General features: G+C 53.1%; 5 protein-coding genes across 5 annotated transcripts; 4 read left to right on the top strand and 1 right to left on the bottom strand.

Moving 5' to 3' along the window:
• Window positions 1-215: 215 nt before the first annotated feature.
• Window positions 216-2,224, bottom strand: KVR01_007726 (uncharacterized protein; the record flags this gene model as incomplete). The annotated part of the gene is made up of 2 exons (XM_044782718.1): window positions 216-2,010; window positions 2,085-2,224. 2 exons carry the CDS (start codon window positions 2,222-2,224, stop codon window positions 216-218), a joined length of 1,935 nt encoding a protein of 644 aa, XP_044642704.1.
• Window positions 2,225-2,887: 663 nt separating this feature from the next.
• Window positions 2,888-3,941, top strand: KVR01_007903 (uncharacterized protein; the record flags this gene model as incomplete). Its single annotated transcript, XM_044792730.1, has 2 exons — window positions 2,888-2,929; window positions 3,024-3,941. The coding sequence occupies 2 exons, from the start codon at window positions 2,888-2,890 to the stop codon at window positions 3,939-3,941; spliced, it is 960 nt and encodes a 319-aa protein (XP_044642881.1).
• A 1,054-nt stretch (window positions 3,942-4,995) lies between these two features.
• On the top strand, window positions 4,996-5,861 carry KVR01_007899 (uncharacterized protein; the record flags this gene model as incomplete). The annotated part of the gene is made up of 3 exons (XM_044786540.1): window positions 4,996-5,362; window positions 5,417-5,718; window positions 5,772-5,861. 3 exons carry the CDS (start codon window positions 4,996-4,998, stop codon window positions 5,859-5,861), a joined length of 759 nt encoding a protein of 252 aa, XP_044642877.1.
• Window positions 5,862-7,711: 1,850 nt separating this feature from the next.
• KVR01_008209 (uncharacterized protein) lies at window positions 7,712-9,506 on the top strand (the record flags this gene model as incomplete). Its single annotated transcript, XM_044782196.1, has 4 exons — window positions 7,712-7,814; window positions 7,874-8,600; window positions 8,662-8,808; window positions 8,864-9,506. The coding sequence occupies 4 exons, from the start codon at window positions 7,712-7,714 to the stop codon at window positions 9,504-9,506; spliced, it is 1,620 nt and encodes a 539-aa protein (XP_044643187.1).
• A 555-nt stretch (window positions 9,507-10,061) lies between these two features.
• KVR01_008037 (uncharacterized protein) lies at window positions 10,062-11,047 on the top strand. Its single transcript, XM_044792233.1, has 2 exons — window positions 10,062-10,821; window positions 10,897-11,047. Exons 1-2 carry the CDS (start codon window positions 10,223-10,225, stop codon window positions 11,021-11,023), a joined length of 726 nt encoding a protein of 241 aa, XP_044643015.1. The 5' UTR covers window positions 10,062-10,222; the 3' UTR covers window positions 11,024-11,047.
• The last annotated feature ends 1,462 nt before the right edge of the window (window positions 11,048-12,509 follow it).

The raw sequence follows: 12,509 nt of genomic DNA, 5'->3' as shown, positions 1-12,509 counted from the left end.
TCACATCAAAACGATTGGCATCTTTGGCGACACAGCGAGGTCTTCTCACCGGGGCGGCGGGGCCTAACAGGATTCGGATATGCCCCCCTCTCACGATATCAGTAGATGAGATGCTCCTAGGTGTAGACATCCTCGTCGGTTCGCTGAGAGACGTAGCAACTATCGGTCCCTTACCAGGAGTGTAAATTCGCGGGGCAACAAATTATGTAGAAAGCTCAATTCGGCGCCCATGGAGTGTCTCTTGAAAATACCGGAGAGACATCCTGCAGAAAATTCCAATCCGCATCCCAATTGAACTCCTCAAGTCCACCAAGAGCGCTGCTATCCAGCAAAGGAGCAGATACTTCAGGCTCAGATGGCAGTGACTCGGATGACATGGGCGCACTCCAAGATGGCGGTCCCTCAGGGAAAAGGAGCTTCCGCAGTTTTTCTGATGTCTCATCCTCAGGAACCTTGTGCGGGGCCACGATGCCAGCCATGATTCTGACCCTAAACGCGACGGTAACCTCGTCAACTATGGGCGCGAGGTACTTTGAGCAAAGGGCAGCATCGTCCCATGATTCGCCGACCTTGGTAAGCAGCATCAAACAGTCTGGTATGGTGACGGCGAGAATCTGTCTGGCCTCCTGTCTTGCTGGTACGTAGTCCCGCAACGCCCAGCAAGCCTCCAGCATCACTATGGCGGCCTCGTAGAGAATATGCACGGCGTGCCAGGGATAGAAAAGGCGTCGACGTTTAGTCTGTTGTTGGTAGTCCTCGACTAGTGCTGAGCAGGCGGTGAAGCAAATGCGGCGGTCCTCAGGCGTCCTGATCTCGAGGCGTGGCGTGGGGCGGTAGACTCGTGATTTGACAGACGAGTGTTGGACCTGCCTGAACTCGAACATTTGGTATTTGGAGAACCCCTTTGCCGTCTCCAGCCATTCATCCAGACGGTTTGTAATGTTATTAATCCAGGAGTCAAGGTCTAACAGATCGCCCTGAGCCTTGGGGTCCTGGAGGTACAAAACACGGTATATCTCCGTTTCCATGGCTCGCAGACGGTACAGGTGTGTCGCGGACGATTGCCTTTTGGTGTCATCATTGTTGATAGCGTTAAAATTCGGAATATGCAGAGAAGCAGTTATGCATTCCTCTGGGAAGGAGAGAGGCAACCTGAGAAGTGTGCAAAGCGACCTTTCCATGCCATAAAGAACCCAAAAGAGCTGGCCGTGCGAGGTCAGCTCTGGAGGCCTCTTATGGAGACCAAGTTCGAGTGCGAGTCTCACACCGTTCAGGATGCAGGCCCAGTTATCGACCTTTCCGGGACTCATATGAGCATAGTGAGCTAGGAGAAGAGAGATCTGTAGCTTCTGGATCTCGGTGGCGCCACTGACGAGGCGGAGGTGCTGCAGCGAGATGGCAAAGAAGGCGTCAGACGCCGTTCTTGCTTGGTTCTCATTCTTCCACGTGAGGGTGATGGAAGAAATCGCTAGTGAAACAAAGGCAACAAAGTAGTCGAAGTGGGTTAATCCTGACTCCGGGGAAATTCCCAAAGTCAGTGCAGCATCAGTGTCTCCCCCATGGACGGCAAACACGCGCGAGAAGACTTGGCGCAGCCATTGTTCCTGCACGCATGGATACTGCGGCAAATGTATGTTGGTATAATTCCAGATCATCTGGTCAAGAGCAGCCGGTGGAATTTGTCCGAGGTTTGTAGATATCGTCGGTCCATCGCGAGGGGGCGTGCGAACCTGTCGAGGTTGTGAAGGCGGCTGTGACACATCCGGCTTTATCCTTGATATCAGCAGCGGAGGGCAACTTGGCCGAAGGAAGAATGCTGGTGAGAGTGAAGAGAGGAAGAACGATGTTGACGAGGGACTGTCAGCTGCCAGAGTAGCATTGGCGAGCCTTGAGACCAAGGCGACGGCCACACTGTTGGGCGAGTGTTGGAGTCCTGCTGCTTCACGTTCCAGTTGAGCGACGTGGGTTTCCAATGCGCGTACAAGACTGTGTTTCACATCAACATTTGGACTTCGACGAAGCGACCGTGAGAAAATTTACCTTCTGGGTAGTTCTTCGCCGCCTGAGCCATAGCCTCTACACACAGCGCCAGCCTTGGTGCAAGCCCCACATGATGGCCAAGCAGAATCACACTGTGGCCGTGGTGGTAAGGTATCAGCGTACGCCTTGGGTAAGATGCAACCGATATGAAGTTGACGTATAACCCCAGCTCGAAGAGCCGCATTGTGGATCTGAAGCGAACGACTCAGATCTCACGTGGCTGTGGGCCATGAGGGCAGGAAGGGGATGGATCTCTCCGTGTGGCTGCGCATACCTTTGTCTTCCTTTTCTTGCATCTCGCGCAAACCTTGGAAGAATGCCGACCCGAAGCCGCCAGCTGGATATCCGGTATGCTGTCCATCCTATGTCTTCTTGCGTTGGTGACTGAATTTTATTGTCCTTGCCAGCCGGCTCCATCACGAAGGAGCCCGGGACGACGAGCTTCAGGATCACATGCAGTAGTGATGGAAGACGGGGCCGCCGGACGATCCGACCCCAGGTTCTTCCCGCCTCCGCCGCTCTGGACCGTCGGCGTGTTGGAGCTTGGGCAGGGGACGCCCTTGTATGTCTCGAGTCATTTCCCACGCCAAACCTACCAGGTAAATTGGACCTTCTTACTTGGCCATGTACGGAGTGACCCCTCCATGCCCAACCTTAACAACTAGCTGGTGAAATGTGCAGGACATGGGGCAACCTCCCGTATCGGACCATGGTCAAACAAAACATGCAGGTCCCAAGGGCGATGTCTTCTCTTCTGCACTTGGATCACGCACCAGTCCCAAGGGTCGGGGATCGGCCACATATACTACTGTTGCCCAGATTCTTTGTACCAGATCATGCTTAAAACATGCACTCGATGCCGGACCAGACGTATCAAGGCAAGTTTTCTGTTACCCCATTCTGTCAGGGCGCAGAGCAGCTGTTTACCTGAGGCGCGGATGCCGCGCTGTTGTAAGTTTCGGGTGTTGACTTCATAGCCCCAGTGTGACGCGCGTCTGCCAGCATGCCAAAACTGCCACAAGTCTGGCCTCTCGTGTTCATTCTATGATGATGTGCTGCAGCAAGATGTTCCGAGGAGTCACATAAAGAGCCTTTATGACCGCATCGAGGAGCTCAAATCCATCGTTGCCGTCCACCACGCGCACGCCCGGAACCCCGACAACACGTCTTCACGCCCCACAGATACGGGTTCCGCATTCCAATTCGTCTTGCGCTCCCGCAATGGCACCCTTTTCCTCGAACAGTCTCCTCCAGTCATCATTGGCGATGCTACCGTCCGCAAGCTTCTTGACCAGGGTGTCACTATCGAGTCGCCTTTCTTGCTCCCTGGGAGTCTCAACCCGGAAGAGGAGGGCATCAATGTTTTCTCAGCATCCAGGCTCGACAGGGGCTCACTATCACCCAGCACAGTCCGGCTGTTACTCGCCCATTATGCACGATGCATAGAGCCAGCTCTGCCGGCCAGCGTCACCCTGCCCGAGGAGAGCGAGGCGAGCCTCAAGCAGATGGCTGAGGTAGACAGGTGCTGTGTGCTCCTTGCCTGCGCCATTGCTGCCACCCATAAGAGTTACTATGTACCATCTTGGAAGGTCGTGGCCACTACGTGTCGTGAGTGGGGCGGTGAGCTTGCCGCCCAGTTTGTGACGGGGCCGAATGATTACAATGTGGTCATTTTGCTGCTCCTCATCATATACGAGCTTGCGGATCCGGAGCGAGGTCTCATATGGGAACTGTTAAGCTTTGCAACCAGGTCCTGCCTAGAACTCGGCTGGCATCGATTGGACGACCAGGCCGTCCATCCACTGCCGGGGCCCACATTACCGGCCACCTCTCAAGCGAGGCGGCTACCGCCAGAGACCAAGAAGAGGACGCTGTCTGTTCTGATCCACATTGAGAGGTGAGATGACCTCCACGATTGCTCGCGCATTCATCGCTGGAAAATATTCGCATGCTGATACAACTTCAGAACGATGAATATTCTAGTCTATCGAGCAAGCGTGCTCAGCGGGAGCATACCATGGAATCAAACCCAAAGCGACGTGGCTTACAATTATTGCATAAAGCTCATGCAACAACTCTTCGGGTCGCCGGAGGGCCCTATTGACGTATTGTCGCACTGCCCACTTCGTGCCTCACTGTCTCACGCGGTCGAGACTCTCCAGCTGATGCCACCCTCAGAACTACTAACACACTTGGGCTGGGCACTGCTGCAACCAGCGTTGGTGAACCATCCACCGTGCGGGGTTTGTTTATCATTTGCGACAAGCTCACGGTCAAAGAACCATCCGTCTCTTCAGGAGAGAGTCCTTTTTGAAGCTTCGTGTCTGGTCGACGCGGCACACTCCATCGTGGTGTCTCGCGAACTCTTCCTCCCGCCAATCTTTGCCACTTGTCGAGCTTTCGCTGGTGGTTGTGTGCTTGTGACTGGGCTTACCTGTCACTGGCCTTCTGCAGAAACATATTCGGGGCATCTGCTGAAGTGCTCCGAAGTGCTCGCTTTCACCTTGGCATTATGGAGGGGCGGCAAGGATTACTATGATGTATGGAGACAAGTCTCCCGAGCGGTGTGAGATATCGATGGCAGAGCTTGGTGATGAAAGGAAGATCTTCGTGGGAACTGTGCTATTGGAGGAATGTTCTTCGAATATAAGCTAGACACCGATCTGCCGCGAGGGATTGTCACCACGACTTCCTTGTCGCGGCGCAACTGTGGGCCTCGGATTCCCGCGCATGGGACGATGGATCCGGCGGAAAATGCCGAACATTGAAAACACTCTCCACGGCACAGATTGTATTAATCCCGAACGATATCATCATTTTGTCTTGTCTCGGGGTTATCGCGGGGAAAGCTTGCGAGTTTGAAAGACTGGCTCATGCGTTGAACCGTGCATATACAGACCTGGTATTCTGCCAAGTGAGCTCTTGGCCTCTCCTCACGCGCATCCAACTACTACCATGACAGACTTGCTTACTCCAACCGCCTTGTCAATGGTGGCATGCGTCTCTGTGATTGCTCTCACAGTAGCTATCTACTTTCGTCTCTTCTATGTCGATTTTGCCGCGATAGAGGGGATCCCGGAGATCCCGGGCAATTCCCTGTTGCATGGGCACCTCTACATGCTGGGACAAGACCATGCCACCACAGCACAGAAGTGGTCACAGGATTATGGCTGGCCAATTTACCAGATAAGGCTTGGGAATCGGCGTGTGGTGATCCTCAACGGCTTTGAGGTTGCGAGAGAATGGCTAGTCACTCGCCAGAACTATACTGTTGACAGACCTTTGTTATACACATTTCACAATGTTGTCTCCAAAACATCAGGTACGTTAGTGAGACTTGGCGAGAAGAGGCTCAAGAGCTAATAAAGTAAGCAAGCTTCGACTATTGGGACCAACCCTTGGAATGAACACACCAGAAAACAGCGGCGGGTCGTCGGCTCCTTAACAACATCGCCGGCGATGAAAAGACTTGAAGGGATGTTGGACCTCGAAACATCCCGCATGGTTGAGGGTCTCTTCAAGGAAAGCAGAGGAGGCAATGCGATATCTCCCCATATTTACCAGAAGCGGTTGGCGCTCAATGTTGTCCTTATGTTCTGTTACGGCAGGCGCTTCGAAGACATCGCCGACCCACTGCTTCTTCGCATCCTGGATGACGCCAAAACAATTTCAAGGCGTGTAATTCCCTTGATAATGAGTTCATGCCAAGCACTGACAAAGCTTATTCACAGTTTTCGATCGACCAATGCAAATGCGCAGGATTACATTCCATATCTCAGATCTCATCTCTTTCGCGACGAAGCCCGCTCCGCTGTTGCTAATCAGGTCCGGGCTCGCAGGGATGAATGGCTGACCAAGCTCCTTGACGAAGTTAAGAATGGCATTGGAGCAGAAAGCAGCAGAAGTTGCGTTGCCTCCGGCTTGCTTACGGATGCACAGGAGAGCCTGACAAAAAGTGAGTTTTTGAAACGTTGGGAACTCGCAACACTGCAAGTCGCCGGCGGGATTGCTGATCATCGGCATTCTCTTAGATGATGTCCGCACAATATTGGGCGGCCTAATGTCTGGTGGCTTCGAGACAATACTAGCAACAGCAATTGCTGGTATCGCCTACTTGGCCAGCCCAGAAGGCCAAGCCATGCAAGAGAAAGCCTATTCGGAAATGATGAGCATCTCAGAAAATGCCGAAACCGCATTTCAGCAAGCAATTGAGGCAGAAAGCTCGACTTATGTGGCGGGACTTGTACGGGAGACCCTCCGGCACTATCCTCCACTTCATATTTTACCACCGCGGCAGATATATAAGGAATTTGACTGGCATGGTGCCAGAATACCGAAGGGTGTAATGGTTCTTGTGAACGCGCAGGCAATAAATCACGGTACGCTTGGACCGAAACGACTCCGACTGCCCAGGTACAGGGCTAATAATAACAGATACGGCAACCTATGGTCCTGACGCGAATCTATTTCGGCCAGAGCGATGGACCGACCCATCGCTGGCTCACAAGGTGCCTGCACCATATCACTTCTCATACGGAGCTGGAGCTCGAGGCTGCACCGCCATCAACTTTTCGAACCGCATTCTGTATGCCATATTCGCACGCGTGATCTTGTCGTTCAAGATAAAGCAGAGTGAAACCAAGCCACCATGCTTGCACTATGTGGATTGTACGTGCAGTACTGCGTGCAAACTCCCGTCTTCGCGCGTGAAAATGACTGACTCTTCGAAGACAACGAAGATACCACCGCTCAAGCTGCCATCCCTAAACCCTTTGAAGCCTATTTCGAGCTGAGGGATCGACGGGCATTTGATGCCTGCCTGAAGCAGTCGCAGAAAAGTACACAAGATGTTACGAATGGCATGGTCAGGTGACGATACGCCGATGCGACCATTGATCCAGACTAATTCACAAGTTGCCGCAACATAATATGTCGTCTTGAAAGAAAGGTAGATGGGTGCCTTGAATTGCGGTGCTTGGGACTTTTCTCTCTCTTCTTCTTTTGGTGCTTCAGCGCTGGTGTGGCTCGCCGTCTGCGTCGACAGACAGTCGGCCAGTCTGGTGATGCATTTTTTTCACCGGCCAACCCTGTTTTCGAACAGGGGCGGGAACATGAATAGCTGACCGGCAACTTAATGTACGCAACACAATACGGAACATGAAATTATCGTCATACAGTCATACCAGACCCTTGACAGTACCGTTAAAGCCTTTGGCGCTTATTTCTAAAAGTTCTTTAGCGGTCCGGGGGATCCCAGTCAAAAAATCCTAAAGCTTATCGAATCTTCATCTCCGCCTATTCCGCCCCGTCCAAGCGCCGATAGCAAGCCCTGTCAACTCTTGCCAGCCATCGCGTCTAAAATGTCTTCAGCATAGTGGAGATAAGAGCTCCGTGCCCAGAACGGCACGCTGTTTGCCGGAAGTCAAATTGATAACGATTGAGGGGTCATATCAATACCTAGGTAGCCCAGGGCGCTCCCAGCCTTCTTCACCACTGGCGCTGAGCTTGCGACGCGAACTAGTTCAGCCCGCGGGCTACCATACGGTAAAAATAACAACCACGTGTGAGTCCCGCGTTGCACCGTTGAGTGCCCTGGATCGAGGCTCGTCTTTGAGATCATCTCCTGCAGCTCAGCCACGCCGCCTGCTGGGAGCCAAAGTGAGCAATCAGGATGGCAGTCAGCGACGAAAAGAGGGCGGCCGTCGATGTGTCTTCGGCGCAGGAGTCAGTGGAAGACACTTCAAATTCCGTGTTGCAAAGTGGAAACATCATCGGTAAGCTCAAGATAGCTGGCTCGTTACCTCGGGAGGAAGCCTTGTTGATTCAAGCCTAGATGATGGCCTGCAGCGCGGTCTCAAGAACCGGCATCTCATTATGATATCTTTTGGTGGTGTTGTGGGTGCGAGTATATGGTATGGAACGGGATATGCCATCGCCTATAGCGGCCCAGTCGGGGCTCTGATTTGCTTCTTCATAATCGGCGTCGACGTCTACTTTGTGATGCAGTGCCTAGGAGAAATGAGCACCCTGTTCCCCATCCAAGGCGCCTTCATCGAGCTTGCCGGGAGATTCGTCGACCCTTCACTTGCGTTTTCCCTGGGCTGGAATTATTTCTACCTGTGGATTACCAATGTCGCCGGGGACTTCAATGCGAGCTCGATCATAATGGGATACTGGACCGATAAGGTACCGACCTACGGCTGGATTTTATTGTGGTGGGCATTTTATCAGGTAACTTCATTGCTCGGCGTCGTTGTTTGGGGAGAGATGGAGTTCTACTTCGCCTGCTGGAAGCTGTTCTGCATCCTTGGCGGCTTCCTCTGCGCAATCCTGCTCAATACCGGTGCCATCGGCGGCGAGTACATAGGATTTCGGTTTTGGAGAGATCCTGGTCCTATTGCCAACGGCATCAATGGCTTTGGTCAGTGTTTCCTGCTCGCAGCGGTGTACTACTGCGGAACAGAGATGCTAGCACTCACGGCTGCTGAGTCCAAGAACCCAACGAAAGATCTACCGAGGGCTATAAAACAAACCTTCTGGAGGGTCCTGATCATTTTCATGTAAGTAAATCTATTATAAAGCAATTATGTCAGTCTGAACCCCACTGACCGTCCATCACAGGGGCCTTGTATTCTTCGCCGGCATTATTGTGCCGTCAGACAGCCCTGACCTCCTGACAGCTGCCACCAAGTCGGGGAAGTCACCTTGGACCATCGCCTTCGCAAATGCCGGTGCACCTCAACTTGGTCACGTCGTGAACGTTGTAATGTAAGCGCATTCCCTCCACGGGTAATTCCGCCCGCTGACGCTGATGGCTACTCAGGATCACGGCCCAACTGTCCTCGATGAACTCAGCCCTTTATGTGGCTTCTCGAAGTTTGGTCTCTCTGGCCAAGGCTGGCCGCGCACCCAAGTTCTTTGCAAAGACCACCAAAAATGGAACGCCAGCAAATGCCCTAATTTTCTCGAATCTTCTTGGGCTCGTGTCCATACTCAACTATACGGCAGGTCCGGGAAAGGTCTTCAGCTACCTCACGAGCATCAGTGGCTCGGCCACATATATTGCGTGGGCCGTTATTGGCGTAACTCACATGCGTTTTCGCAAAGGCTGGGTCGCCCAGGGCAACCGAGTTGAAGACCTGCCATTCCGCGCCCTGTGGTATCCCTACGGCACGATATTTGTTATCTGCATCAACACCCTGCTTGTCTTCATTGCAGGCTATAGCGTGTTCGTTGGGGGGTTCGACGCGGTTGGCTTCGTCATCAATTACATTGTCATTGCGGTATTTGTTGTGTTATTCTGTGGTTGGAAAATTCTAAAGGGAACGAAGATTGTCCCGCTCGCAGACATGGACCTGAAGACAGGCAGGCGACATGTTGCAGTGACTATGGAAGAAGATGATGTTGGCCTAGGGAAGAAGCGAATCCCGTGGTATGTCAAGATCAAGCGTGCCATATTCAGCTAAATACCGGCAAGTTCAAATGTTGTGTTATCTCGATCGTCACAAAGCAGGGCAACTTTTTTCAAACAAAAAATTCAAGTGAACAAGAAGAAACAAAGGCACCCTGGCCACGATGTAATTGGTCGCGAAGCTGGGCCGCTGTCGACAACAGCCCGCGGCGATCAATTGATTTGATGTGTTGACTGCATATGTAAAATCTTGGCGGTCCGCTAACCAAACGCTGTCCTGTCCTGAAGTCCTCTCCTTTTACTGCCGCTTGCCCAGTTGAGGATGGCACTCACGATCGCAACTGGGATCCAAGCTGTGGGACTGATTCAATTGCATGCACGTGCTGAAATTGAATCATCTGTCTTGTAATTGTAAAGTCATGCAATTTACAAGCGGATCGGAATGCCTATCAAACGATACTCATGGACTTCCTATCTCGCAATGCGTAGTTGCCGGGGCCGGCCCGAGCAGTGGAGACGGACCGGTAGCTGAGCCGGCGAGTCACGACTACATCCGGCGCACATGTTTGGAACCTTATTTTGGACCGCCCAGAAGCTCGAGCGTAACACCGAAGCACGCAACCCCCCAACCCCAACGTCTATCTCAGCAACACCAACAAAACAGCCACGTTCAAGATCATTCTCAGGAGACAAAGTTGCCACGTCCACGTCCAACTCGCGTCTACCTAGGTATACAGCTCCTTGCTCCTCTCAAACACCACAATCGCAATCATGGCCAGCGGCGGCAAGCACGTCGTCTTCGACATTGTTGGGACATGTGTCGGCTACGAAGCCTTCTTCGACATCCTGGACGCCCGCATCGGTGACCGCCTCCGCGCACACGGCATCAGCCCCAAGATCTTCGGCTTCTCATGGATGGAGTGCGCCGAGCGCGAGTTCACCTTCCTTGACCTCTCAGGCCGATACAAGCCCTTCTTCCCCATCTTCAGACCACTTTTCTTCCGTGTGCTCGGCCAGGTGGGCATCCCGAAGCCTAGGGAGCTCTTCAGCGAGGAGGACGCCGAGGTGTGCGCCGATGGCTACAAGGCGCTCAAGGCGAGGCCCGGCGTACAGGAGGCGTGGCAGAAGCTCAGGGACGCGGGTTTCACGGTCTGGGCCCTGACGACCGGCGACAAGACACGGGTCAAGGGCTACCTTGCTGGTGCGGGTCTGCATTGCCCTGACGAGAACTTCTTCACGTGTGACGGCCTGGATGTCAGGAAGCCTGTGCCGGCGGCTTACGAGTTCGTGCTTAACCAGTTCAAGGGCGCTGAGCAGACTTGGTTTGCCGCTGCCCACATGTGGGACGCGTCAGGAGCAAAGGCGAACGGGTGAGCAACCTTGAATCCATGGCGAATGCCTGCAAACTCTCAAGTGCTCTCGGGAACTGACAAGACACATTCTAGATTCAAGGCGGCTTGGTGCTCAGTATGGGAAATCGAGCCAGTGCCTGAGGTCTTTGGTGAAGTCGATGTGGTTTCGGACAGTTTGGTTGAGATGGCAGAGAAGATCATCGAGGCGTCCAAGAAGTGAAAGACACAATTCGATGAATGTACCAAACTCAACGGATCCCTATCATGCGTCCGAGTGCAAAGTGAGAAAACCGTACCTCGGCCTTGTGTACCTAGGTAGCTGCGATGGAGTTTCACTTCGTCACGGTCGGTCTCCCATGCAGTCAAGCATCTGAGTGTATCAGACGCTGACTGCTTACACTGCTAGATGATGGATGAGAGAAGCTGCTGTCTATCCTGACGGCTTGTCTTCGTGTTCGGTGGGACTCCCCAGCTATCATTTTGTTCTGGCCGGTCTTCGACTCTTCGTGAATAGTAGCATCATCCGAGTCATGTGGCCAGGTTTGTAAGGCAGTAATTAGTTACCTAGGAATCCACGTTACCTAAGTAGATCTGGACCAATCTGTCGGCCTTGGAGTAACACAAGATTTGAGATCTCGCTCCCGCCCGCCTGACCCCGACGCCACCGTGGTTCCAGACCGATGTGGAGTGTTTTCTGGGAATCCTTCAGCCGTGTATGCTTGACTGAAGAACCCTGCACACAGAGCTAGAGTCGATCTTGTGGCGCGTGCTCTTGGCTGGGTTCCAGAGACACACGGCCGCTCTAGATGAACTAGAATAGATGAAATAATACGAATTAGTCCCTCGGGTACACCACCCTGGTAGCCCAGTGTTACGGTCTGTGAAGGGGTGTCGCAAAACCACTTGCACGAGAAGTACGCAGGTAAAGCCCTCTGCCCAGATCTACCATTTGGACAATTCTGGCCCGGCCGTTGAACAAGATGCCCGGGACGACGTCGAAGTGATGACGAGACTGATCAGGTCATGGAGCCGGCGGTGAAAGGCCGTTGCAGCAGTAATAAGCGACCGGGGCGGCCCTTATAGGGTCATTGTTGTGGAACAGCACTGCCGTGATACTCGAGACGTATGCCTGATGCACACGGACGGTAATGAGCCGCGTCTGGTACGGAACCGACCGTGCCGTTCCGCAACGCACCGAATGAGCGGCCGACATCATGAAATGGACATTTTGAGGAGAAGGGTCCCACAATCTGAGAGCGGCAACCAAGCTGAAAACGCGGTGGATACCCTTGTCACATAGAAGGAAAAGGTTATAGCCATAGGAGGTCTGGGAATGAGAGATAAATCTCCTGGTGGTGAAGGTGACGGCCGACGGCAAAGCGGATCCGCTGCAGACTTCATGCGGCGGCGGAGCGGAACAGTTGGACCCTTCGTAAACACGAAGTAAGCGGAACCGCTGGATGATGGGGCACGGCTACGTAAGGAAGATGGCTTGCTCGCTGTTACTAAATCTTCTTCCTCTCACGCTGAAGTACATCCATCGGGCACTCTGAGACTCCTACCTTGGCCCTCAGGGCTCGAACGCACTCCATGCAGCAACTTTTGTTTGCTTATTCGCGAGGGATTGTCACAAGAGTGCTTTTGCGAAGGCTTGAACGCCAATCATCTCCCATGTTTAATCAAATGTAAGAAATCGTGGCCGGCCC

Source organism: Diaporthe batatas (genome assembly GCF_019321695.1).
Source record: "Diaporthe batatas strain CRI 302-4 chromosome Unknown Contig00009, whole genome shotgun sequence".
NCBI lineage: Eukaryota > Fungi > Ascomycota > Sordariomycetes > Diaporthales > Diaporthaceae > Diaporthe > Diaporthe batatas.
This window is presented reverse-complemented; position numbering and strand designations above follow the sequence as displayed.

What these genes read in the sequence shown, in the direction of transcription:
- KVR01_008037 (XM_044792233.1), top strand. Translation starts at nt 10,223, where the DNA reads ATGGCCAGCGGCGGCAAGCACGTCGTCTTCGACATTGTTGGGACATGT. An exon ending in TCAGGAGCAAAGGCGAACGG is followed by an intron (nt 10,822 to 10,896) that starts GTGAGCAACCTT and finishes GACACATTCTAG; the next exon opens with ATTCAAGGCGGCTTGGTGCT.